The sequence below is a fragment of the Pseudophryne corroboree genome, chromosome 6, assembly GCF_028390025.1.
Source record: "Pseudophryne corroboree isolate aPseCor3 chromosome 6, aPseCor3.hap2, whole genome shotgun sequence".
In the NCBI taxonomy this organism is placed as follows: domain Eukaryota; kingdom Metazoa; phylum Chordata; class Amphibia; order Anura; family Myobatrachidae; genus Pseudophryne; species Pseudophryne corroboree.
This window is the reverse complement of record NC_086449.1, coordinates 390,740,382-390,767,234: the sequence shown is the minus strand read 5'-3', so window position 1 is coordinate 390,767,234 and position 26,853 is coordinate 390,740,382. Positions and strand designations below refer to the sequence as shown.

Sequence of the window (26,853 nt, the reverse complement as noted above, 5' to 3'; positions counted from 1 at the left end):
AAGTAATATATCAAATTATTTTCTATCTCTATCGGAACTATGACTGTATTAGACAAGTAATACCAGATGATGACGTCTTGACGTTCGAGAAAGCCTAGGTGAATTGGCAACCTTAAACCATAGTGAAAGTAGATAGTTATACATGCTAAGATAATGAATCGCATCAGCTTATAAACAGAATGTCCCAAGACTATAGTGTGTGTGTGTGGGGGGGGGGATGCTGGGAGGTGTAGTTTCACAAGAGCTGGACAGCCACAAGTTTCCAACCTACCTGTAGCAAATGAAACCCAGAAAGAAACAGGTGCAGGATATTGTGTCTCAGAGATCAGTTTACTCTTATGCCCAATACTAACTGAATATGTTGCTGCTACCTGCTACTGAATACATAACAAACTCATCAGACTGTGCTAATACCTAAGGTGTGATCACCAAACAATTAGATCTGCAGGTAATATGTGCATGTAATGCTATAATAGCAATATCTGCCTGATTTAGTTAAAAATAACTAAACTGGCCAATAAGAGCGGGCCATACATGTACAGCTGTAGTCCGTCACTTTAGGTGTGTTTAGAGACCACAGACAGCGTGCTGAGCTCAGTGTAAGATAACCCTCTTGTCCCCTGTAGCTTGCCCCAGTTTACACCTGACAAAGACTTGTAAAAGTATGCTCCATTTCACACGCTAATCCTAATATTACATATTTAATCCTGTACAGAAAAGAACAAACATTTCTTGCATGCCAAATGACCAAGCCTATCTAAATAAACAACAGATATTGATCCGATTTTTAATCCTGCTGGCTTAACACTGAAGTGTACATAAGTGTGTAAGTACATAAGTGTTTCTTTTCTGGTCTTTCCACTAAATTACTGGCAAAATACTGTCCAGAAACAGCAACTCTCAATTTTGCCATTATACTAGTAAAGCAGCAAAATCAACGGAGAGCAGCAGCTGCAAAAGAGGGCCTGCATTCCTCAGTGGTTGGTTGGTAGTCCTCTACAACTATGATCTGCAGTTACTTCTGATTATGGAGTGACCGGCTGCTGTATCTAAAGCTGCAGACTGCCAATCGAGGGTCCAAGTTACTTCTGTCCTGATCTGGTGCCTGAAGGAACACTTATTCGAACTCTCTGCCTGACATCACCGGCCATACACTTTGCAGAGGCCTTCTTGGATGCTCACACCCACTGGATGTTGCTGGACAGTGTATGCAAACTTGAAAACTGCCACGGTGTCACTGTTCTCATTTAGGAATGAAACACACTGATTGCACCTTCAGTAGTATAACCCTACCTCTGCACTCTGAAGCATTTCCAAATGCTTGCAAACCCAAATCAGATTAGGCATCCTCCATGTAACAAAGATCCAAACCTGGAACATCACAGTGCGGGAGAAAGTCCTGCCAGTATCTGCAAAGTGTGGAGCCTATTGCACAAGTTACAGGCATACTGTATATACAGGGGAGCATCAAGACAGGAGGAGGCCCATGTACAGTCTCCGTCCAGGCCCCCTCCTCTCTAGCTGGCAAAGCAATCGACTCTAGGCACTATGGTCACTAGGAGACCCTAGCGCTGTTCTAAAGTCTAGTGTGCACGCGCAGGTCTTTGAGAAAATAGCGTGGCGGCCACTTTCACAGTGATTTTTCTACTGCGCATGCGCAAATGCCAGGGAAATGGCCACGGCTCCATTTTCCCAGTGGTTTCTGCAGTGCTGCTGCTGCCGACGTGGGAATCTGTAGGGTAAGTATTGAAACAAAGAGTGCAGGGTGTGCGGTGTGGACCCCCCTGGACCCGTGTGCTCCACACACACTACACCTATTATAGATACGCCAATGCACCCCAACTTCTTTAAAAGAGTTCACACTAGGGAATAGTTGATTAGAGAGGTTAAGCACTGATTTCTCTCATTTGTCATTCCCTTGTAGAAATAGGACTCTTGTACCATTGAGAACATATTTCTGTTAACAAAACAAACCCATACCTTGTTTATAGTAGAAGATATATCTTCATTCCTTATGATGACTAACAGCATACTTGACTCTGTATGTTCACCACGGCAGAAGCCCTGTGGTTCAGTCTGAGTGTGGCCATCCTTCGTCATTAAGCTCTGTGAAGGAAAGAACAAACCATAAAACAGATGTTACAGACTCATCACACATTGTGCTAAAACTTTTGGCACCTGCCATATCCAGAAACTAGCAGAAATTACACTGTTATTTAGTGTATTGGTGGAATCACTCAGTGGCGGATTTCCCACTAGGCACGTAAGGCATGTGCATAGGGGTGCCACTTGCTGGTTGGCGGCACAACAGGCTGCCCCTTTCCCTCCCCACCAACTGCTGCATCTGAGCAGTCTGCTTATTTTTGTTTGTTGGGGACGGGGCTACACAGGACTGAGCAAGGGGCGGAGCTACACAGGACTGAGCAGGGCCTTCTGTGAGAGTCTAAAGAGAGAGATAAAGGAGGTGGAGCTGCTGCAGATTCCCCGTCCAGCCCCTGTTGCTTGTGAGGTAATTGTGTGTATGCAGTGTGGATCTATGCAGTGTGCAGTGTGTAGTGTGTGTGTGCATGCAGCGTGGGTCTATACAGTGTGTATGCTTGTGCAGTATGGGTCTATGCAGTGTGTGAGTATGCTTGTGCAGTGTGGGTTTATGCAGTGTATGTATACTTGTGCAGTGTGGGTCCATGCAGTATGTATATGCAGTGGATGTGTATGCTTATACAGAGTGTACAGTGTGTATGCAGTGTGTGCGCGCACAGGGCAGTAGAGAGGCTGGCTGGGCACAGGTACTTTCCAGGAGGCATGGCCCAATCATGGGAGGCGTGGCCCTGCACATTTCAAAAATAGAATACAGAGAAAAAAATAAGAATTTACTTACCGATAATTCTATTTCTCGGAGTCCGTAGTGGATGCTGGGGTTCCTGAAAGGACCATGGGGAATAGCGGCTCCGCAGGAGACAGGGCACAAAAAGTAAAGCTTTAGGATCAGGTGGTGTGCACTGGCTCCTCCCCCTATGACCCTCCTCCAAGCCAGTTAGGTACTGTGCCCGGACGAGCATACACAATAAGGGAGGAATTTTGAATCCCGGGTAAGACTCATACCAGCCACACCAATCACACCGTACAACTTGTGATCTAAACCCAGTTAACAGTATGATAACAGCGGAGCCTCTGAAAAGATGGCTCACAACAATAATAACCCGATTTTTGTAACTATGTACAAGTATTGCAGATAATCCGCACTTGGGATGGGCGCCCAGCATCCACTACGGACTCCGAGAAATAGAATTATCGGTAAGTAAATTCTTATTTTCTCTATCGTCCTAGTGGATGCTGGGGTTCCTGAAAGGACCATGGGGATTATACCAAAGCTCCCAAACGGGCGGGAGAGTGCGGATGACTCTGCAGCACCGAATGAGAGAACTCCAGGTCCTCTTTTGCCAGGATATCAAATTTGTAGAATTTTACAAACGTGTTCTCCCCTGACCACGTAGCTGCTCGGCAGAGTTGTAATGCCGAGACCTCTCGGGCAGCCGCCCAAGATGAGCCCACCTTCCTTGTGGAATGGGCCTTAACCGATTTAGACTGTGGCAGGCCTGCCTCAGAATGTGCAAGTTGAATTGTGTTACAAATCCAACGAGCAATCGACTGCTTAGAAGCAGGCGCACCCAACTTGTTGGGTGCATACAGTATAAACAGCGAGTCAGATTTTCTGACTCCAGCTGTCCTGGAATATATTTTCAGGGCCCTGACAACTTCTAGCAACTTGGAGTCCTCCAAGTCCCTAGTAGGTGCAAGGCACCACAATAAGCTGGTTCAGGTGAAACACTGACACCACCTTAGGGAGAGAACTGGGGACGAGTCCGCAGCTCTGCCCTGTCCGAATGGACAAACAGATATGGGCTTTTTTGAGAAAAAACCACCAATTTGACACTCGCCTGGTCCAGGCCAGGGCCAAGAGCATGGTCACTTTTTATGTGAGATGCTGCAAATCCACATATTTGACTGGTTTTAAACCAATGTGATTTGAGAAATCCCAGAACTACGTTGAGATCCCACAGTGCCACTGGAGGCACAAAAAAGGGGTTTGTATATGCAATACTCCCTTGACAAACTTCTGGACTTCAGGAACTGAAGCCAATTCTTTCTGGAAGAAAATTTACAGGGCCGAATTTGAACCTTAATGGACCCCAATTTGAGGCCCATAGACACTCCTGTTTGCAGGAAATGCAGGAAACGACCGAGTTGAAATTTCTTTGTGGGGCCTTCCTGGCCTCACACCACGCAACAAATTTTCGCCACACGTGGTGATAATGTTGTGCGGTCACCTCCTTTCTGGCTTTGACCAGGGTAGGAATTACCTCTTCCGGAATGCCTTTTTTCCCTTAGGATCCGGCTTTCCATCGCCATGCCGACAAACGCAGCTGCGGTAAGTCTTGGAACAGACATGGTACTTGCTGAAGCAAGTCCCTTCTTAGCGGCAGAGGCCATAAGACCTCTGTAAGCATCTCTTGAAGTTCCGGGTACCAAGTCCTTCTTGGCCAATCCGGAGCCATGAGTATAGTTCTTACTCCTCTACGTCTTATAATTCTCAGCACCTTAGGTATGAGAAGCAGAGGAGGGAACACATACACCGACTGGTACACCCACGGTGTTACCAGAACGTCCACATCTATTGCCTGAGGGTCCCTTGACCTGGCGCAATACCTGTCCCGTTTTTTGTTCAGACGGGACGCCATCATGTCCACCTTTGGTATTTCCCAACGGTTTACAATCATGTGGAAAAAACTTCTCAATGAAGTTTCCACTCTCCCGGGTGGAGGTCGTGCTGAGGAAGTCTGCTTCCCAGTTTCCATTCCCGGGATGAAAAACTGCTGACAGTGTTATCACATGATTTTCCGCCCAGCGAAAAGTCCTTGCAGTTTCTGCCATTGCCCTCCTGCTTCTTGTGTCGCCCTGTCTGTTTACGTGGGCGACTGCCGTGATGTTTTTCCCACTGGATCAATACCGGCTGACCTTGAAGCAGAGGTCTTGCTAAGCTTAGAGCATTATAAATTTACCCTTAGCTCCAGTATATTTATGTGGAGAAAAGTCTCCATACTTGATCACACTCCCTGGAAATTTTTCCCTTGTGTGACTGCTCCCCAGCCTCTCAGGCTGGGCTCCGTGGTTACCAGCATCCAATCCTGAATGCCGAATCTGCGGCCCTCTAGAAGATGAGCACTCTATAACCACCACAGGAGAGACACCCTTGTCCTTGGATATTGGGTTATCCGCTGATGCATCTGAAGATGCGATCCGGACCATTTGTCCAGCAGATCCCACTGAAAAGTTCTTACGTGAAATCTGCCGAATGGAATTGCTTCGTAGGAAGCCACCATTTTTACCAGGACCCTTGTGCAATGATGCACTGTTTTTAGGAGGTTCCTGACTTGCTCGGATAACTCCCTGGCTTTCTCTTCCGGGAGAAACACCTTTTTCTGGACTGTGTCCAGAATCATCCCTAGGCACAGCAGACGTGTCGTCGGGATCAGCTGCGATTTTGGAATATTTAGAATCCACCCGTGCTGATTGTAGCAGTATCCGAGATAGTGCTACTCCGACCTCCAACTGTTCCCTGGACTATGCCCCTATCAGGAGATCGTCCAAGTAAGGGATAATTAAGACGCCTTTTCTTCGAAGAAGAATCATCAATTCGGCCATTACCTTGGTAAAGACCCCGGGGTGCCGTGGACAATCCAAACGGCAGCGTCTGAAACTGATAGTGACAGTTCTGCACCACGAACCTGAGGTACCCTTAGTGAGAAGGGCAAATTTGGGACATAGAGGTAAGCATCCCTGATGTCCCGGGACACTATATAGTCCCCTTCTTCCTGGTTCGTTATCACTGCTCTGAGTGACTTCATCTTAATTTGAACCTTTGTAAGTGTTCAAAAAAAATTTTTTTTTTTTTTTTTTTTTTTTTTTTTTAGAATAAGTCTCACCTAGCCTTCTGGCTTCAGTACCACAATATAGTGTGGAATAATACCCCTTTTCTGTAGTAGGAGGGGTAATTTAATTGTCACCTGCTGGGAACACAGCTTGTGAATTTTTTCCCATACTACCTCCTTGTCGGAGGGAGACTTGGTAAAGCAGACTTCAGGAGCCTGCGAAGGGGAAACGTCTCGACATTCCCATCTGTACCCCCGGGATACTACTTGTAGGATCCAGGGGTCCTGTACGGTCTCAGCGCCATGCTGAGAACTTGTCAGACGCGGTGGAACGCTTCTGTTCCTGGGAATAGGCTGCCTGTTGCAGTCTTCTTCCCTTTCCTCTATCCCTGGGCAGATATGATCTTATAGGGACGAGAGGACTGAGGCTGAAAAGACGGTGTCTTTTTCTGCAGAGATGTGACTTAGGGTAAAAAACGGTGGATTTTCCAGCAGTTGCCGTGACCACCAGGTCCGATGGACCGACCCCAAACAAGTCCTCTTCCTTTATACGGCCATACTGTGCCGTTTGGAATCTGCATCACCTGACCACTGTCGTGTCCATAACATCTTCTGGCAGTTATGGACATCGCGTTTATTCATGATGCCAGAGTGCAAATATCCCTCTGTGCATCTCGCATATATAGAAATGCTCTATAGTCAATAAAATACTGTCCCTGTCAAGGGTATCAATATTTTTAGTCAGGGAATCCGACCAAGCCACCCTAGCTCTGCACATCCAGGCTGAGGCGATCGCTGGCCGCAGTATAACACCAGTATGTGTGTATATACTTTTTATTATATTTTCCAGCCTTGTCAGCTGGTCCTTGAGGACGGCCCTATCTATAGACGGTACCGCCACTTGTTTTGATAAGCGTGTGAGCGCCTTATCCACCTTAAGGGGTGTTTCCCAACGCGCCCTAACTTCTGGCGGGAAAGGGTATACCGCCCATAATTTTCTATCGGGGGGAACCCACGCATCATCACACACTTTATTTAATTTATCTGATTCAGGAAAAACTATGGTAGTTTTTTCACATCCCACATAATACCCTCTTTTGTGGTACTTGTAGTATCAGAAATACGTAACACCTCCTTCATTGCCTTTAACGTGTGGCCCTAATAAGGAATACGTTTGTTTATTCACCGTCGACACTGGATTCAGTGTCCCTGTCTGTGTCTGTGTCGACCGACTAAAGTAAACGGGCGTTTTAAAACCCTTGACTGTGTTTTTGAGACGTCTGGACCGTACTAATTGTTTGTCGGCCGTCTCATGTCGTCAACCGACCTTGCAGCGTGTTGACATTATCACGTAATTTCCTAAATAAGCCATCCATTCCGGTGTCGACTCCCTAGAGAGTGACATCACCATTACAGGCAATTGCTCCGCCTCCTCACCAACATCGTCCTCCTACCTGTCGACACACACGTACCGACACACAGCACACACACAGGGAATGCTCTGATAGAGGACAGGACCCACTAGCCCTTTGGAGAGACAGAGGGAGAGTTTGCCAGCACACACCAAAAACGCTATAATTATATAGGGACAACCTTATATAAGTGTTTTCCCTTATAGCATCTTAATATATATATAAGCATATCGCCAAATTAGTGCCCCCCCTCTCTGTTTTAACCCTGTTTCTGTAGTGCAGTGCAGGGGAGAGCCTGGGAGCCTTCCCTCCAGCCTTTCTGTGAGGGAAAATGGCGCTGTGTGCTGAGGAGATAGGCCCCGCCCCTTTTTCGGCGGCCTCGTCTCCCGCTCTTAACGGATTCTGGCAGGGGTTAAATATCTCCATATAGCCTCCGGAGGCTATATGTGAGGTATTTTTAGCCAAAATAGGTATTCATTTGCCTCCCAGGGCGCCCCCCTCCCAGCGCCCTGCACCCTCAGTGACTGCCGTGTGAAGTGTGCTGAGAGGAAAATGGCGCACAGCTGCAGTGCTGTGCGCTACCTTTAGAAGACTGAGGAGTCTTCTGCCGCCGATTCTGGACCTCTTCTTACTTCAGCATCTGCAAGGGGGCCGGCGGCAAGGCTCCGGTGACCATCCAGGCTGTACCTGTGATCGTCCCTCTGGAGCAGACGTCCAGTAGCCAAGAAGCCAATCCATCCTGCACGCAGGTGAGTTCACTTCTTCTCCCCTAAGTCCCTCGTTGCAGTGATCCTGTTGCCAGCAGGACTCACTGTAAAATAAAAAAACCTAATCTAAACTTTCCTAAGCAGCTCTTTAGGAGAGCCACCTAGATTGCACCCTTCTCGGCCGGGCACAAAATCTAACTGGCTTGGAGGAGGGTCATAGGGGGAGGAGCCAGTGCACACCACCTGATCCTAAAGCTTTACTTTTTGTGCCCTGTCTCCTGCGGAGCCGCTATTCCCCATGGTCCTTTCAGGAACCCCAGCATCCACTAGGACGATAGAGAAACAATAGTACTTTAAGGGGTCTATTCATGAAGCAGTGAAGAGTGGAGAAGTTGCCCATGGTAACCAATCAGCTGCTTCGTACAATTGTATAGTATGCAAATTATAAATGCTACTTCAATGCTGATTGGTTGCCATGGGCAACTACTCCACTGGCTCATTTCTCCACACTTTTCACTGCTTTATGAATAGACCCTTATGTGCCTCCCTGGCTACACTGCAGTCCAGCACACTGCAGCATGCGCTGGGCTGTGAAGAAGAGCTGCAGCTGCTGCTGCCAGGTAAAGGGAGGTTTGTAGGGACTCTCAATCAGGCCTGGGTAAATAGCACCTACCCGATACCCCCTCTCTCTGCACCACTGTGAGTGCAGTGTATGGAGTGTGTGTGTATGCTTATGCAGTGTACGTGTAGCGATGGTGAGTGTATACAGTGCATGTGTGTGCATAAATGTGTTTTGAAGGGGTGGGGTTTGTGGCCAAAACGTTGTGCCTAGGGGCGGCTGGACTACTAAGTCCGCCTCTGGAGTCTCTGCAGTATACACGAGAGATTCATGTTTGTAAATCAGCTTTGCGACCCACTTTTATCAATTTATTCTTACTGATGTCTACAGTCTAAATTGTATCATTCTTAAAAGACATAATTAACATTGCACACGATGCATTAACAAGTGAATAATAATTATGTAGTGCCAACATATTATGACATATGATGGGTGTCAGGCTGTCAGATAAAATGTCTGTCTGTGACAGGCATTTTATCTGATCATGTATGCCCAGCAGTAGTTATAAATTAATTTGGTGATTGATTACTACTTTTTGTATCACCACCTATCTATATAAAGACATACTTGTGCTTTGATTCAGGTGCCCTTAGGCACAACAGTAATGGCCACTCCCCCTTATGCCTAATTTTATTATTTTTATTGACTGGTTGTAAGCCCTCATTTGATGATTGACAATTGAATAGAATAATAAAAAAGCCACTATGACTTTATTTTAATATGTATACATATTTACTAAGTAGGACAGCTTACATGGGCAGTACGTGCATGTCCTACCCATTTACACTCCATTCAAGATGGCATGTGGTACAGTACACCGGAAATATTTAGCAGTTACTGGTACATTTTGGGCTGACACTGACAGTACCAACACAAGCATTCAAGTGCTGCCCCCAAACACGTGCCGCCCCTAGGAACATGCCTCGTGTGCCTAATGGGAAACTCGCCACTGCTTAGATTTCTCTCCAGGTATCAAATCAGACACTATAACTGTCTAATGAAACTCTAAACTGTTTCTTCATATACTCTCATTAATTTCATCCATTTGAAATATAAAAAAAAACAAAAACGTATTCTGTTGCTGTAATGAGCTACAGATATGTCCTCGTACATCTTTGCTGCAATCACTCCAAACAGCCCCTCTTGGCATGCCAGGTTATGTGAGAATCTTCTAGCGTTGGGCATCTTTTCTGCCGAATATGCACCTTAGTCATAACAAAATGTGATTAGGATGCACTAGGAGACTGTGCTGATTAATTTGATATATGACATTTGTATATTGTGTGTGACTAAGGGGTCTATTTACGATGGAGACGGACGGAGATAAAGTCCCAGCCAATCCGCTCCATCCACGGCTTAGTAAACAGACCCCCGAGTCTCTGAATCTGTGCACAAAGTGCTACAATGTAGCAGGTTTCCAATACAAATTCTGTTTTGTATAGACAAAATACAAGTGTCCTATATCACATTACTCAGCACAGTCTGCTTGTGCATTCTTGTCTTATTGCATGCGACTAAGATGCATTTTCGGCACAAAGAGACAGCCAACGTTAGCAGAGTTGCTCACTCACACCAGGCATCACGCACTGCACAGCGTACTGATGCTAGATGTATGAGAACCCATCTGTACGATTAATTTTTCCATTTTAATTCAGTCATAATAATCATGTCCAATTCTTAGTTGATTCTTCCATACCACATACGGAGCACAGTATAATCCCACATGAGGTATGCAGATGCCCTGATTTTTATTTCATTTTATACACATGTAAAAATCCATTTATGTAAAAAGGGACATGTACTCTTTACAAGCAAATTCAATAAGCAAAAACCACAAATCTTTAGTTTACTACATATTTATGAAAATTATAAATGCATCATTATTTTGACTAACATGTGAATTCACCTGAGAAGAGCAATTGCGATTTGGAAATAACAAAAACGGATATGACCCATTAGGATGTATTTGCTTCAAAAGCAGGATATGCAGGCAAATATACACTACTGCAATAAAATTAGAATAACCTCCATCTCCACTGAGGAAACTAATCTGTCCCACAGGGTAATATTGTATGGCAAACACAGGTGATCACAAGATAAGTACTAAGCAATCATTCAATGTTTACTCACTTATGTGCGCTGAGATGTGCAAATTAATTCAATGTGAACTACAATTGGTAATCCGATAACTTCATTTCTGCTAACAATTATAAATTACTGTATAGTTCTAATGTTATGCTTGCCTTCTAGAAAGGCGTTTTCATCTGTAACCACTGCTGTTATACACCATGCTTTCTCCACTTGAGCAAAATACATTGTTACTTTTAGACATCTATTGTACATATTGCATTTTTTTTTTTTTTATAAAACAAACCTCTTAAATTTAATTTGGTTATACACTTTCAGGATAATACAGCACCATAAAATAAAAAACAAATAGTAAAATAATAACAGGCTCTTCACTATAAAATACAAATATGAGAATTACCTTTGTTGATGAGAAGAAAGTATCATCACTGGTCTCACAAATGTAAAAGTATATATTTTCTTTTCTAGTCTCTCTTCCAACACTGCGTAGCCTAGAGTGCAGGCTTTGGCAGAGCTCGGAAATTATGTTTTTAACAGGATGTGATTTGGAGAATGGTACAGATGTCCTTCTTGCCTGACAACCAGTCTCCTCTGCCAGCTGACTGGCTGAAGTCCGATCTACTGCACTGTTACCCAAACCGACACTACTCAACTTTAAGTGATTGGACTGCACACACTCCTTAAGAATAACTGCAATGTCACTGTTAGATTTCTGCGGAGTACTTTCATACCTTAACCGACTAAAATGAAAAGGAGAAGATCGACGCGTTCTAACTTTTTTTGTAGTCCTTGAATAACATACAGGTCTGTTCCAAATTTCATCATTATAGTAAGGTTGGCTTGGATACCGCCTATCAAGTCTTTCAAGGTCTCTCCTGCGGTGGGGACAATGTACAGTGATTACAAGCGGACTTCTATTTTTAGCTGTAGAACTTGAACATCCTGGAATCCTTTTGGACTCAAACATGGTCTGAAAAGGAGGTTCACAAACATGTTTCTCTGCGGTGGACTTTCTTAAAACCGCCTTTAACTTACACATAAAACGTAAATGTTCCAGGTCAAGAGTGTTTTGGGTTATATTATCTGAAACCATTCTTCTATTAGAGAATAAATTGTCCAGGTTACACATGCCTGTATGCCTACTCTCCCTGTGGGCTGTGTGCAGCGTCTTACCATTGTCACTAATACTTTTAGTAACAATAACATTCCCATGATTTCCATTGCTGGGGTCGTCATCTGCTTCGTATAACATAGTACTTGGGCAAGATTGCCCTTTAAAGTACTTTGGCTTCTTCGATTGAGTCGGGTCATGGTCAAATGTTAGCTTCTCAAAGGATGAACTAAGCTCATGTCTTTCCTTCTGGAAACTTAAATTTTCTTGATGAGACAGAGGTTCTTTATATGCCTGTATAAATTCAATATCTTCATCCGAGGTTTCAGACCAGCGATCATACTGTTCTTTGCTTATACTACCAGTGTTTACAATGAAACAAATATCTGACTTCTCTTGGTCTAGATCCTTTTCCGTGTTGGCAGTAAAGTCATCAGTGGATGGGGATATGCAGCTATTTTGAGCAGGAATCGCTACCAATTTCTCAAGAGGCCCAGGCTCACCAGTTAAAGTAGTGTTAGGTATTTCTGGCAGTAAATGATCTTCAACAGCAGCAGCTTTGTCAGACACTGTGTCTTCCTCCATTATACCTGTATTATCAGGAGTGCTCGTATTTCCATCATGTATTTGGACATTCCCACCTATATTTTTGGGATCCACTGTCTGATTATGTTCCTCTGTGCTGACTCTACCTATTTTTTCATATACAAGTAATACATCATCTTCAGAAATGGAATGAGCTTGTTGACCAACGACTGAACCCAAACATATGAGCTTTAATTTTGATAGAATTTCTCTTCTATTATTGTTTGCATTCTTGCTGCTGTGCGCCAAGTCTTTAGGGACAGTTTCCGTTACCTGGAGAGGATGGCTCACATGAAGGGCATCGGAAGGAATATCATTCTGCTGTGTTTCTACAGGTAGTTGCTCAACTTCTATTGCACTGCATTTGCTCACTAGCGGATCACTTGACAGACTTAATCTATCTGACTCTAGAATTGTTACATTTGAGTTACTAAGCTCTGAGTTTCCAGCTACAGTATGCGTTTTATTTTTGAGAGTAATTTCTTCACATATGTCTAAGGTTTCAGAACTTTGCACAACCATGTCACATGAATTTAATGTTTCGATGTTCTCCAGTAAAGTATGAACATGCATTTCCTCTACCACAGTGCCAGGCAGGTTATTTCTCTCACTTAAGGCTCCCGCCAAAGATATGTTATTTTCAATGCTTTTATTGTCAGGAGACGGATGTAGAATAAGAGGGCTACTCCTTTCAGACAACTCTTTGCTATGGATATCGGACTGCAGATCATGCTTTTCACCTAAAGCAGAAACGTCCATTGCCAATGTGTCGCTGTTGCCTTCTGAATTCACACTTTCAATCACAGAATGGTTTGTAATGACAAGAGGCATTTCTTCATGGCCTATGAGTGGTTTATCTTTACCAAAAGTAACCTCTCCACATATTTTAGAGCTTTTTTCTTCCATATGGCCTGAAAGCAGGTGGTTTGTGTCAATCACGTTACTATTCATAGCTTTTACCACTTTTGTTCCTGTGTCTGCAGAAGCTACACTAAGGGAATTTGTATTCTCAACACAGAGCACAGAAGATAGGAGGGTACTCTGGGCAGGGACCGCCATCACTTGCTCTCTCTCTTCAACTCCGTCAATCTATTAACCAAAAGAACACACTTTAAAAAAATATAGACAGAGCAAACAAGTATGAGAAATGATTCAGAGCATGATAGTACAGTTTATATAAAGGAAGTAAGATTGTGATTAGTTATGTATTTAATGGTCTTATGTTTAAAGATTTAGAACCTGTACATAAGGGCATCTATATTGATGTATCTGACATAAAGATGCATGGCATTCCAACGTTCCATCAATTGTTAATTAGGATTAAAGCATAGCCACAGACATAAGCAACGTTTTGTGCATAGTATCGCACCTTTATCAAGCATGATAAAACGTTTGAGTGCTAAGCATCATTATACCATACTAGTTACCAGCCCATCAAAATGATAGAACATCATAACAGTAATGTCCGCGCAGTCAGCTGTGCGCACCCGAGCGGAGCAACCCTTTAATTGCTCCGTCGGTCGCCATCTAGTGCCTTCTAGCGAGCAAAATACTTGCATTCACCCCATGGAGATGAGAAGCAGCATTAGCCTTTTATTATATAGGATACAGTTGACTCCTTTGGTCAGGGCCGCCATCAGGGATGAACTGCAAGGACTGGAGTCCCGGGCCCAGACACCTGAGGGGGCCTGGCCGCCAGCAGATTTAGTCATTACACTCACACAACATAAATCAAGCTGCGAGTGCTGGCCAGAGAGTGACATGAATGACCGTCACACAGAAACCGTGCGAAGAGTCATTCAACTCTTCAGCCAGCGGTAGCAGCAGCATCTACGCAGGGATCCTGATATTCTGATACTGTGAATCAGTAGCACCTGCAGCAGGACCAGATTATGCATCCATTCTGCCTCCATAGTTGCTCCCTCTGCAGTTCTTCTCCTTCTCCTTCTGCTCTTGTTGTCCTGATATAGTGTGCATACTGAAGATGGATTTGTAAGATTGTGGCTGCTGTGCTCAGAGGTACATCTGCCCCTTTCTCCTATACAGTCTGTCCCACTGTCTCCCCACAATCTGTGTATCTTTTCACTCTGCGGCTTTGGGGGAGGAACCAAGGAGGTGGGGGGCCCTGCCTTTTTAATTTGTACTGGACAGCCCTGCCTCTGGCATCTTAAATAGTTGTACATGCTAAGCAGAGTGACCAACTACTCACCTCTTCTATAGAGAGAAAGTGATATTATATTATACACATAGACATGCACAGAGAGATAAAGGGGTAGATGTACTAATCTTTGGATAGAGATAAAGTGGATAAATAAAGCACCAACCAAGCAGCTCCTGTCATTTTTCAAATACAACTTGTAACATGGTAGTTAGGAGCCGATTGGCTGCTAATGTACTTTAGCTCTCTCCAAGGCTATATACACCTGCCCCAGAGACAGAAAGATCCACAATAGTTTACATTATTTTTGTGGCCTACCAGGGTTATAGCATGTTTAATAGCCTAAAGAATGTGCCTTAGAGGCTTAAAATGAATGCTAGGGGATTATTATTCTTACCATTAATCCCTTTCTCTGGCTTGGAATTCTGTAACACTGATCGGCAGGGCCGTTCCGATAATGACCAAAGTGCCTGGGGGCAAAAATGAAACCTAACGACCCCCAAACAAGGAGATTCGGATCTGCGTCCAGAATTACCCAAACTGGGGTGATCCAAGGATCGGCTCCAGAGCAGATGATCAGAAACCAGCCACCAATGAAGGGATTTACGAGTGCCAGCAGAAAGAATGAGTGGAACATGGCATACTGAATGGTCTCGAAGGTGGAGACCATCGTGCCCATTAGCTTCATGAACAGCAAGATTGACAGATGAGGTGCTGTCAAAACTGCCTTGACCAAATACTGGAGGACCAGGCTTGGACTTTGGCAGGAACACTAATTGTAGGCAAGGTGTCAAAGACCATCGACAGGAACAGCTGACAGAGGATCAGACGAGACTTTTGAAAAAAATTCAGGACCTGCTTCAACTGCCACATGACGGAAGCAGACCTTTACCACTGTATGTGGAGCTGCATTGAGGTTTCGAATTCTGGGCTCTTATCCAATACCACATCAGGGATAAAGTTGGGGATACCTTTCACTATATCGCCTGAATGGACTTTATGGGACATTTACACATCACAGTAGTCCGCCTTTAGGGCAACGTAGATTGCTAGCTACAAGACAATATTGTCTCGGGAGAGAGAGAGAGAGAGAGAGAGAGAGAGAGAGAGAGAGAGAGACACAGATACACAGACATGTCCTGCCCAAATAGGAATGTGAAGGTAAGCGTACCGGACATCAAGGGATGTCAGAAATTAGTTAGCCTTCATGCAGTGGATCACCGAACGGAGAGATTACAACCAAAAATGATCCACCCAAAGCCTGGTTTTTAGGCATACAGATTCAGAATTTCAGAAGGAGATTGGAGTAGAATCCCAGTTACCGGTTTCTCGCTGGAACCGAAGCAATAACCCATTTGGAAAGCAGAGTAGTCACAGCCTGGTCTAAAGGCCACTCATCTCCGCATCTTGGGGAAAAGCTGTGGTGAAAAAATGTGGAGGACCACCCCTGTGGCCGATTATGTAACCTCTGGAATAACACTCAGCATCCAGGTATCCGAAGACTACCCCAAACCACTGTTACATGAACCGGAGCAGGCAGCCACCTACCCCTGACCAGAGTGGGTTCGGAAACACCCTGTCAGGCGCTAGACTTCTCAGGAGGCTTGGCTCCCGAGCATCTGTTGGAAAAGCACAAGAAGAAAGGTGATCTTCCCACCGGTGGCTTGGGTAAGGATGCCTCCTTCCCAAAGAAGGCCTACTTGGATTCAGAATCTGTGTCCCAAACATGGAGCCAAAGGGCCTTCTGCATGGCTACAGCTGTAGCAGAAACCTGATACGCCACCTAAGCCATGTACTGCACAGCATACTATGCTGCAAAATCCAACAAGTAAACTCGGGAGGAATCACCCCTCGAACAGTTTGTCGGCCCAAGCCTTCATTGTTCGGGCCACCAAATTAGAGGCCAGTGCGAGGCAGATAACCACTGCGGAACCCATAAAAATGGATTTAAGACAACCCTTAAGTTTTTGTCTACAGAATCATTTAAGGACACAGAACATTGCACCAGAAGTATGTTTAGCTAAGCGAGATACTGGTGCATCTACCTTGGGACACAGTTCCCACTTACTGTAGTCACATGATCCACCAGAAGCGGATAAAGGAGGGGCAAATTTGCGAGGGACAGAAAACTTTCTGGCATTTTTCAGACGTCCTCGCTAAGATCCCAGGAACCAGGGAAAACGGCAAATACACTGCACTGACGTTTAATAGGGACTTCCGCCTCAGTCCTGAAACCCCAATCCAAGCAGTCCAGGAACTGACAAAATGCCATAATGAGCTCTTCAATGCCATGCTCCAAGGAAGAATCCAAGTCATCACCCTCCGGAGTGACCACTTTCTCTGGAATCTCTCCCTCCTTCTCTGCTACAGCCACTGGATACCTGGAAATCGATCTAAATAAGTAGAAGCCCTTTCAAAACCCAAACGTTGAATGCTCAAAGGTGTGGAGTCAGGGAGGATCAGGCACTGGCTGAGAAACCATCCCACCCACAAGAAGGGAAGGAAGCCCCAGAGCAGGAGAAAACAATCGCGGCCGAAGACTAAAGCCGATCTTCCCGATGAAGCTCCATTAACGCACCAAATCAGCCAGGCCATGCCCATGCCGGCTCGGCCACAGCAGATGCACCTGTGTCCCTGACAGTCCACGCACAATGCCGTGAGTCCCGCTGTCCACATGGCAGTTTAACCCGACACCGAGCACAAGTAAAAAATAAGAATTTACTTACCGATAATTCTATTTCTCGTAGTCCGTAGTGGATGCTGGGGACTCCGTAAGGACCATGGGGAATAGCGGCTCTGCAGGAGACTGGGCACATCTAAAGAAAGCTTTAGGACTATCTGGTGTGCACTGGCTCCTCCCCCTATGACCCTCCTCCAAGCCTCAGTTAGGATACTGTGCCCGGACGAGCGTACACAATAAGGAAGGATCTTGAATCCCGGGTAAGACTCATACCAGCCACACCAATCACACCGTACAACTTGTGATCTGAACCCAGTTAACAGCATGATAACAGAGGAGCCTCTAGAAAAGATGGCTCACTACAGCAATAACCCGATTTTTTGGTAACAATAACTATGTACCAGTATTGCAGACAATCCGCACTTGGGATGGGCGCCCAGCATCCACTACGGACTACGAGAAATAGAATTATCGGTAAGTAAATTCTTATTTTCTCTAACGTCCTAAGTGGATGCTGGGGACTCCGTAAGGACCATGGGGATTATACCAAAGCTCCCAAACGGGCGGGAGAGTGCGGATGACTCTGCAGCACCAAATGAGAGAACTCCAGGTCCTCCTCAGCCAGGGTATCAATTTTGTAGAATTTTACAAACGTATTTGCTCCTGACCAAGTAGCTGCTCGGCAAAGTTGTAAAGCCGAGACCCCTCGGGCAGCCGCCCAAGATGAGCCCACCTTCCTTGTGGAGTGGGCATTTACAGATTTTTGGCTGTGGCAGGCCTGCCACCGAATGTGCAAGCTGAATTGTACTACAAATCCAACGAGCAATAGTCTGCTTAGAAGCAGGAGCACCCAGCTTGTTGGGTGCATACAGGATAAACAGCGAGTCAGTTTTCCTGACTCCAGCCGTCCTGGAAACATATTTTCAGGGCCCTGACAACGTCTAGCAACTTGGAGTCCTCCAAGTCCCTAGTAGCCGCAGGCACCACAATAGGTTGGTTCAGGTGAAACGCTGAAACCACCTTAGGGAGAAACTGAGGACGAGTCCTCAATTCCGCCCTGTCCGAATGGAAAATCAGATAAGGGCTTTTACAGGATAAAGCCGCCAATTCTGACACGCGCCTGGCCCAGGCCAGGGCCAACAGCATGACCACTTTCCATGTGAGATATTTTAACTCCACAGATTTAAGTGGTTCAAACCAATGTGACTTTTGGAACCCAAAAACTACATTGAGATCCCAAAGTGCCACTGAAGGCACAAATGGAGGCTGTATATGCAGTACCCCTTTTACAAACGTCTGAACTTCAGGGACTGAAGCTAGTTCTTTTTGGAAGAAAATTGACAGGGCCGAAATTTGAACCTTAATGGACCCCAATTTCAGGCCCATAGACACTCCTGTTTGCAGGAAATGTAGGAAACGACCCAGTTGAATTTCCTCCGTCGGGCCTTACTGGCCTCGCACCACGCAACATATTTTCGCCAAATGCGGTGATAATGTTTTGCGGTTACATCCTTCCTGGCTTTGATCAGGATAGGGATGACTTCATCCGGAATGCCTTTTCAGGATCCGGCGTTCAACCGCCATGCCGTCAAACGCAGCCGCGGTAAGTCTTGGAACAGACAGGGTCCTTGCTGGAGCAGGTCCCTTCTTAGAGGTAGAGGCCACGGATCCTCCGTGAGCATCTCTTGAAGTTCCGGTTACCAAGTCCTTCTTGGCCAATCCGGAGCCACGAATATAGTGCTTACTCCTCTCCATCTTATCAATCTCAGTACCTTGGGTATGAGAGGCAGAGGAGGGAACACATACACTGACTGGTACACCCACGGTGTTACCAGAACGTCTACAGCTATTGCCTGAGGGTCCCTTGACCTGGCGCAATACCTGTCGAGTTTTTCCCAACGGTTTATAATCATGTGAAAGACTTCTGGGTGAAGTCCCCACTCTCCCGGGTGGAGGTCGTGCTGAGGAAGTCTGCTTCCCAGTTGTCCACTCCCGGAATGAATACTGCTGACAGTGCTATCACATGATTTTCCGCCCAGCGAAGAATCCTTGCAGCTTCTGCCATTGCCCTCCTGCTTCTTGTGCCACCCTGTCTGTTTACGTGGGTGACTGCCGTGATGTTGTCCGACTGGATCAACACCGGCTGACCTTGAAGCAGAGGTCTTGCTAAGCTTAGAGCATTGTAAATGGCCCTTAGCTTCAGGATATTTATGTGAAGTGATGTCTCCAGACTTGACCATAAGCCCTGGATATTCCTTCCCTGTGTGACTGCTCCCCAGCCTCGCAGGCTGGCATCCGTGGTCACCAGGACCCAGTCCTGAATGCCGAATCTGCGGCCCTCTAGAAGATGAGCACTCTGCAACCACCACAGGAGGGACACCCTTGTCCTTGGTGACAGGGTTATCCGCTGATGCATCTGAAGATGCGACCCGGACCATTTGTCCAGCAGGTCCCACTGGAAAGTTCTTGCGTGGAATCTGCCGAATGGGATTGCTTCTTAGTAAGCCACCATTTTACCCAGAACCCTTGTGCATTGATGCACTGAGACTTGGCTCGGTTTTAGGAGGTTCCTGACTAGCTCGGATAACTCCCTGGCTTTCTCCTCCGGGAGAAAAGCCTTTTTCTGGACTGTGTCCAGGATCATCCCTAGGAACAGAAGACAAGTCGTCGGAACCAGCTGCGATTTTGGAATATTGAGAATCCAATCGTGCTGCCGCAACACTACCTGAAATAGTGCTACACCGACCTCCAACTGTTCCCTGGATCTTACCCTTATCAGGGAATCGTCCAAGTAAAGGATAACTAAAATTCCCTTCCTTCGAAGGAATATCATCATTTCGGCCATTACCTTGGTAAAGACCCGGGGTGCCGTGGACCATCCATACGGCAGCGTCTGAACTGATAGTGACAGTTCTGTACCATAAACCTGAGGTACCCTTGATGAGAAGGGTAAATTTTGACATGAAGGTAAGCATCCTTGATGTCCCGAGACATCATGTAGTCCCCTTCTTCCAGGTTCGCAATCACTGCTCTAAGTGACTCAATCTTGAATTTGAACCTCTGTATGTAAGTGTTCAAAGATTTTAGATTTAGAATCGGTCTCACCGAGCCGTCCGGCTTCGGTACCACAACAGTGTGGAATAATACCCCGTTCCCTGTTGCAGGAGGGGTACCTTGTTATCACCTGCTGGGAATACAGCTTGTGAATGGCTTCCAAAACAGTCTCCCTGTCAGAAGGAGACATCGGTAAAGCCGACTTTAGGAAACGGCGAGGGGGAGACGTCTCGAATTCTAATTTGTACCCCTGAGATATCACCTGAAGGATCCAGGGGTCTACTTGCGAGTGAGCCCACTGCGCGCTGAAATTCATTGAGACGGGCCCCCCACCGTGCCTGATTCTGCTTGTAAAGCCCCAGCGTCATACTGAGGGCTTGGCAGAGGCGGGAGAGAGTTTCTGTTCCTGGGAACTGGCTGATTTCTGCAGCCTTTTTCCTCTCCCTCTGTCACGGGGCAGAAATGAGGAATCTTTTGCCCGCTTGTCCACGAAAAGACTGCGCCTGATAATACGGCGTCTTCTCATGTTGAGAGGCGACCTGGGGTACAAACGTGGATTTCCCAGCTGTTGCCGTGGCCACCAGGTCTGAAAGACCGACCCCAAATAACTCCTCCCTTTAATAAGGCAATACTTCCAAATGCCGCTTGGAATACGCATCACCTGACCACTGACGTGTCCATAACCCTCTACTGGTAGAAATGGACAACGCACTTTGACTTGATGCCAGTCGGCAAATATTCCGCTGTGCATCACGCATATATAGAAATGCATCTTTTAAATGCTCTATAGGCAAAAATATACTGTCCCTATCTAGGGTATCAATATTTTCAGTCAGGGAATCCGACCACGCCAACCCAGCACTGCACATCCAGGCTGAGGCGATTGCTGGTCGCAGTATAACACCAGTATGTGTGTAAATACATTTTAGGATACCCTCCTGCTTTCTATCAGCAGGATCCTTAAGGGCGGCCATCTCAAGAGAGGGTAGAGCCCTTACAAGCGTGTGAGCGCTTTATCCACCCTAGGGGGTGTTTCCCAACGCACCCTAACCTCTGGCGGGAAAGGATATAATGCCAATAACATTTTAGAAATTATCAGTTGTTATCGGGGGAAAACCACGCATCATCACACACCTCATTTAATTTCTCAGATTCAGGAAAACTACAGGTAGTTTTTCCTCACCGAACATAATACCCCTTTTTGGTGGTACTCGTATTATCAGAAATGTGTAAAAACATTTTTCATTGCCTCAATCATGTAACGTGTGGCCCTACTGGAAGTCACATTTGTCTCTTCACCGTCGACACTGGAGTCAGTATCCGTGTCGGCGTCTATGTCTGCCATCTGAGGTAACGGGCGCTTTAGAGCCCCTGACGGCCTATGAGACGTCTGGACAGGCACAAGCTGAGTAGCCGGCTGTCTCATGTCAACCACTGTCTTTTATACAGAGCTGACACTGTCATGTAATTCCTTCCAACAGTTCATCCACTCAGGTGTCGACCCCCTAGGGGGTGACATCACTATTACAGGCAATCTGCTCCGTCTCCACATCATTTTTCTCCTCATACATGTCGACACAAATGTACCGACATACAGCACACACACAGGGAATGCTCTGATAGAGGACAGGAACCCACTAGCCCTTTGGGGAGACAGAGGGAGAGTTTGCCAGCACACACCAGAGAGCTATATATATATACACAGGGATAACCTTATATAAAAGTGTTTTTCCCCTTATAGCTGCTGTATCTTTAATACTGCGCGTAATTAGTGCCCCCCCTCTCTTTTTTAACCCTTTCTGTAGTGTAGTGACTGCAGGGGAGAGACAGGGAGCTTCCCTCCAACGGAGCTGTGAGGGAAAATGGCGCCAGTGTGCTGAGGAGATAGGCTCCGCCCCCTTATTGGCGGCCTTATCTCCCGTTTTTCTATGTATTTTGGCAGGGGTTAAATGCATCCATATAGCCCAGGAGCTATATGTGATGCATTTTTTGCCATCCAAGGTGTTTATTATTATTGCGTCTCAGGGCGCCCCCCCCCCAACGCCCTGCACCCTCAGTGACCGGAGTGTGAAGTGTGCTGAGAGCAATGGCGCACAGCTGCAGTGCTGTGCGCTACCTTGTTGAAGACAGGACGTCTTCTGCCGCCGATTTTCCGGACCTCTTCTGCCTTCTGGCTCTGTAAGGGGGCCGGCGGCGCGGCTCTGGGACCCATCCAGGCTGGGCCTGTGATCGTCCCTCTGGAGCTAATGTCCAGTAGCCTAAGAAGCCCAATCCACTCTGCACGCAGGCGAGTTCGCTTCTTCTCACCTTAGTCCCTCGATGCAGTGAGCCTGTTGCCAGCAGGTCTCACTGAAAATAAAAAACCTAAACTAAAACTTTCACTAAGAAGCTCAGGAGAGCCCCTAGTGTGCACCCTTCTCGTTCGGGCACAAAGATCTAACTGAGGCTTGGAGGAGGGTCATAGGGGGAGGAGCCAGTGCACACCAGATAGTCCTAAAGCTTTCTTTAGATGTGCCCAGTCTCCTGCGGAGCCGCTATTCCCCATGGTCCTTACGGAGTCCCCAGCATCCACTTAGGACGTTAGAGAAAAAATAAAATAAATTGTATTCTCCATGTTATTAAACGGTATTGGATTAGATTAAATTTGTCTGCAGAGTATTCTTCCTAACCATTTATAAGTAACAATAGTGTGCTTTATATGTAAAGCTCACGATAGACCCAGTGCTGTTTCATTTTTCTATGTATGTCTCTCAAGAGTATATGAGGCTAGACACGCCACTCACAAGCTGCTGGGCTATTCGTATTATTAAAGCCAGTGAGGAATAGTCTGTTCATGTTTTACAGTGGCCTATTAATAGATTTTCAAAAAAATAAAAAAGTTACAAAGATTAACAAACATAGGACCTTATTTAGCCATGATCGCAGCAGAAAATTTGTTCTCAAATGGGCAAAACCATGTGCACTGCAGGTGGGGCAAATGTAACTGCACGAGAGAGTTAGATTTGGGTGGATTATTTGTTTCTGCGCAGGGCAAATACTGTCTGCTTTATTTTTACACTGCAATTTAGATTTCAGCTTGAACACACCCCACCCAAATCTAACTCTCTCTGCATGTTATATCTGCCCCACCTGCAGTGCACATGGCTTTGCCCATTAGAGAACAAATCTGCTGCTGCGATCAGGTCTGAATTAGGCCCATGATCTGTATAAGTGGTGAGCATTTTGAATTTCATACCTTTTCTGGGATACTAGCATTATCATTATGCAGTGTAAGAACAGAGTTTTCAACTGTAGTGCTTGTGGTCTGTTCTTCACGATTATATGTTTGTTCTGGAGTGCTTTCAGGTGATCCTTTGCCAGTTTCATCTACATTCTCACATTCACTAGATTTTAGATCCGTTGTATCAGTATGTTCTGCATATGAAGTCTTAACAGTGGTAATCCTCAATTCTGGTTTCTTCGTGCCCTCAGCAGTCACCTGTAATTATCCGGAGGCAATGGATACATCAATCAAAAAAAATTCTCCAAATTGTGAACAGGAAAAGTGCCCTGAAACCAGGGGTAATATGTAATAGCCTGTGTATTTCACTTGTAAGTGATTACTGCCTTAAAAATAATGGTAGACTTGCAGAAATTAAAGCCGGCACCTTGCAGGCGGTTACACATTGCCCCAAGTGTTAACAGAATCGCATGCTGCTGGCAGCTAGCATTAAACACAGAAGAGTCTTTCTCTCATCACATCAGCAGGTCACACTTGTTACAGCTACAATCTATTTATAAAAAAACATTTTGTATGTGTATAACTCAACAATTTGCACTTTTGGCCATGAACAAATGCGTCCTCATACATCTAGCCTAAACACACTACATAGCGGGAGATAAATGGCGCAAGAGAGCTGCCAGGTCCTGTGGACCGCTGGGCATCTTTTTTTTTTTTGTGTGCAAAATTGCGTCTTTGTCATAATGTGATGATATTGTGGACAGGGGGCCTGGACTGCACACCCTGGCTTCTTATAATGGGATGTGCTACCTTGCTGGAACTTAGTAGGAAAGGGTGCAGGTTCTCCATACACCATTAAAATTATAACAACCATAATATTCAAGGTTCTTGGCATATATTGGCAAGTATATGAGCCTGCCCACCAACTTGAAGGTGCGACAGGTCCCTAACACTATAGGACAGCAGTAAGGTGTCAAAGTATTAGAAGGCTAGCAAGTGTTACAAGGAGGACATAATGTGATGAAACAGGGCACACCAGGAGACTGAGCTGATTAATTTGATATGTGACACTTGTATATTGTGTGTGTGTGACAGAGTCTGTATAAGGAGCACAACAGTATTTGGAAACTTAGAAAAAAGCTGCAGCTGCTACATTGTAGCACTTCCTCCACAGATTCAGAGACTGTCACATACAAATATACTCATTACTCCGCACAGTGTACTGGTGCGCCCTAGCCACATCGCTTTGCTACTAACACACATTTGCAGCAAAAAAAGATGGCTGATGACTGATGATCGTAGAGTCTCACAGGGCTTGGCATGAAGGGTCTGCAGCAATGATGTGTGAGGACACATCCGTAATTGTACCTCTACAGAGCTGATAAGGAGGGATCCCGGCATTTAGATGCCCTGCGGAGAGGGAGGGGGCAAGCACAACGAAGCCCCTTGTGGACAGGGACAATAGTCAGGGACCGCCGGGATAGTGAGGGTTCGGGATGTAGGTTCCGGTATTGTGACTGGCGGTTTCCTCACATAACTACATCCCGCTAAGGACATAATCACAGCCAAGAAATCCCTAAAACGGTGTGCACTGTCCTATCTGCAGAAAGGAATAGCTGGCAACTGCTCACTGCCCAATCACTGATAGACACGTTATAGTGTAAGGATTCTGCAGGCCCCATTGTACGTACAATACAACATACCACTTAATTCCTTTACTAGGCATATGACTGCTTATATACAACAGAACGATGTGGCACAGGAAACATTTCTTACCTTGCTAACATAGGAATGCTCATTTTCTTGACTATAACCAGAATACACTGTCAAAACATCTGTAATCTAAGAAAAAAAGAAAAGTCTGTAAATTGCTTAAATCAATGGCACGATGATCAGTAAGTGAGGGTTATTAGCAAATCCAGTTGAATTCTGCAAACACTTTACTAAATAAAGAGAAAATGCCCATTCACTAGAACAGAGATTTTCAACCTTTTACTACTCGCGGCACAGTGAACAAGATTTAAATATTGCCAAAGCACACTCAAATATAATGGTGATACATAGTGCAGTTGCGTGTCCTCGGATTGTCAAGTTGCCACTTCTCCATAGGTAACGCCTGAGGCACATTTGAGAAAGCCAGATGAGCCTAACCTTGCCTGGGCACAAAATTAGAACTGGCTCTGCAACCACTAAACCCACCAGTATTGATCGCTCCACGACCTCAGTAGCGGCAAAACACAGAGGGGCCTGGCTCCGCTTCTATGGCGGCACACTTGGAGACTGCTCAGGGCACACTAATGTGCCACGGCACAGTGGTTGAAAAACACTGCACTAGAATATAGGTGGCCACATATCCAGACAAAAACTAAACACATTCAGCTAAAACAACTATAGAGAACGTGGAATCAGACGCAGTCATTCAGCCTGAGATCTGAACAACGTTATCTATTAGCTGTGCCAAGTGCATGAAGGTATATGTCCGAATCAGACTGTTTGGGCCGCTCTGTGGTTGAGCAGAACTGTTCTGGGCTCGATGGTGGCAGCATTCAACATGGTGGAGTATGTCCAGTTTCACTCTCGCCCTCTTCAATTGGAGGTCCTTTGCAAGTGGGACGGTTCTCCTCTCCACCTTTGATCACAGACCATTGTCCTCACTCCAGAGGTTCTGCTATCATTAATATGGTGGCTCCTACGAGCCAATCTTGAGAAGGGCCTACCCTTTTGGATTCAAGACTGGACCGTGATCAGACGCCAGTTTTAGAGGGTGGGGAGGGGTCTAAGACTCGCACGTTCCAAGGTCGCTGGACACTTCGAGAAAGCACACTCCCCATCAACGTCTTAGAATTGAGAGCAATTCTAAACAGGTTGCTTTCAGCTCAACCTCTCCTCCGCAGCCGACCAGTCAAAGTCCAGTCAGACAACGCAATGGCGGTGGCATACCTCAACCGCCAGGGCAGCACTTGCAGTTGAGGGGCCATGCAAGAGGTATATAAAGGAATAAACAGAACAGGACACTTGTCCCTAACTGTTGTTCTTCCGGCGCTGATATCAATTAGTGATTAATTAATAGTGCATCAAAAGCAGCTGGGTAGGACAACTAGCTAGGTTGCCAACTATATAGAAACAGAAAAAAAGTGTATACTCAGCGCTATATGTACACTGTATTTAGTTAAACTATAGTGTGCAGTCTGTCATATAGAATCATTGACTCAGTAGAACTAAAAAGATACGTATAAATGAATTCTTTATCCAATATCATTAAAAATGACACATTTCAAACAAACAAGCA

At 45.7% G+C, this 26,853-nt stretch overlaps 1 protein-coding gene across 9 annotated transcripts in view; it reads right to left on the bottom strand.

Moving 5' to 3' along the window:
- Positions 1-26,853, bottom strand: part of TASOR2 (transcription activation suppressor family member 2) — a 259,706-nt gene that overhangs the window by 50,153 nt on the left and 182,700 nt on the right. For all 9 annotated transcript variants that reach the window (XM_063926781.1, XM_063926779.1, XM_063926786.1 and 6 more), the window contains 4 exons: positions 25,341-25,406; positions 23,580-23,822; positions 11,157-13,541; positions 1,981-2,106 (listed from right to left, as the gene is read on the bottom strand). In XM_063926781.1, coding sequence (XP_063782851.1) covers positions 1,981-2,106; positions 11,157-13,541; positions 23,580-23,822; positions 25,341-25,406 — 2,820 coding nt within the window. The remainder of the gene's footprint in view (positions 1-1,980; positions 2,107-11,156; positions 13,542-23,579; positions 23,823-25,340; positions 25,407-26,853) is intronic.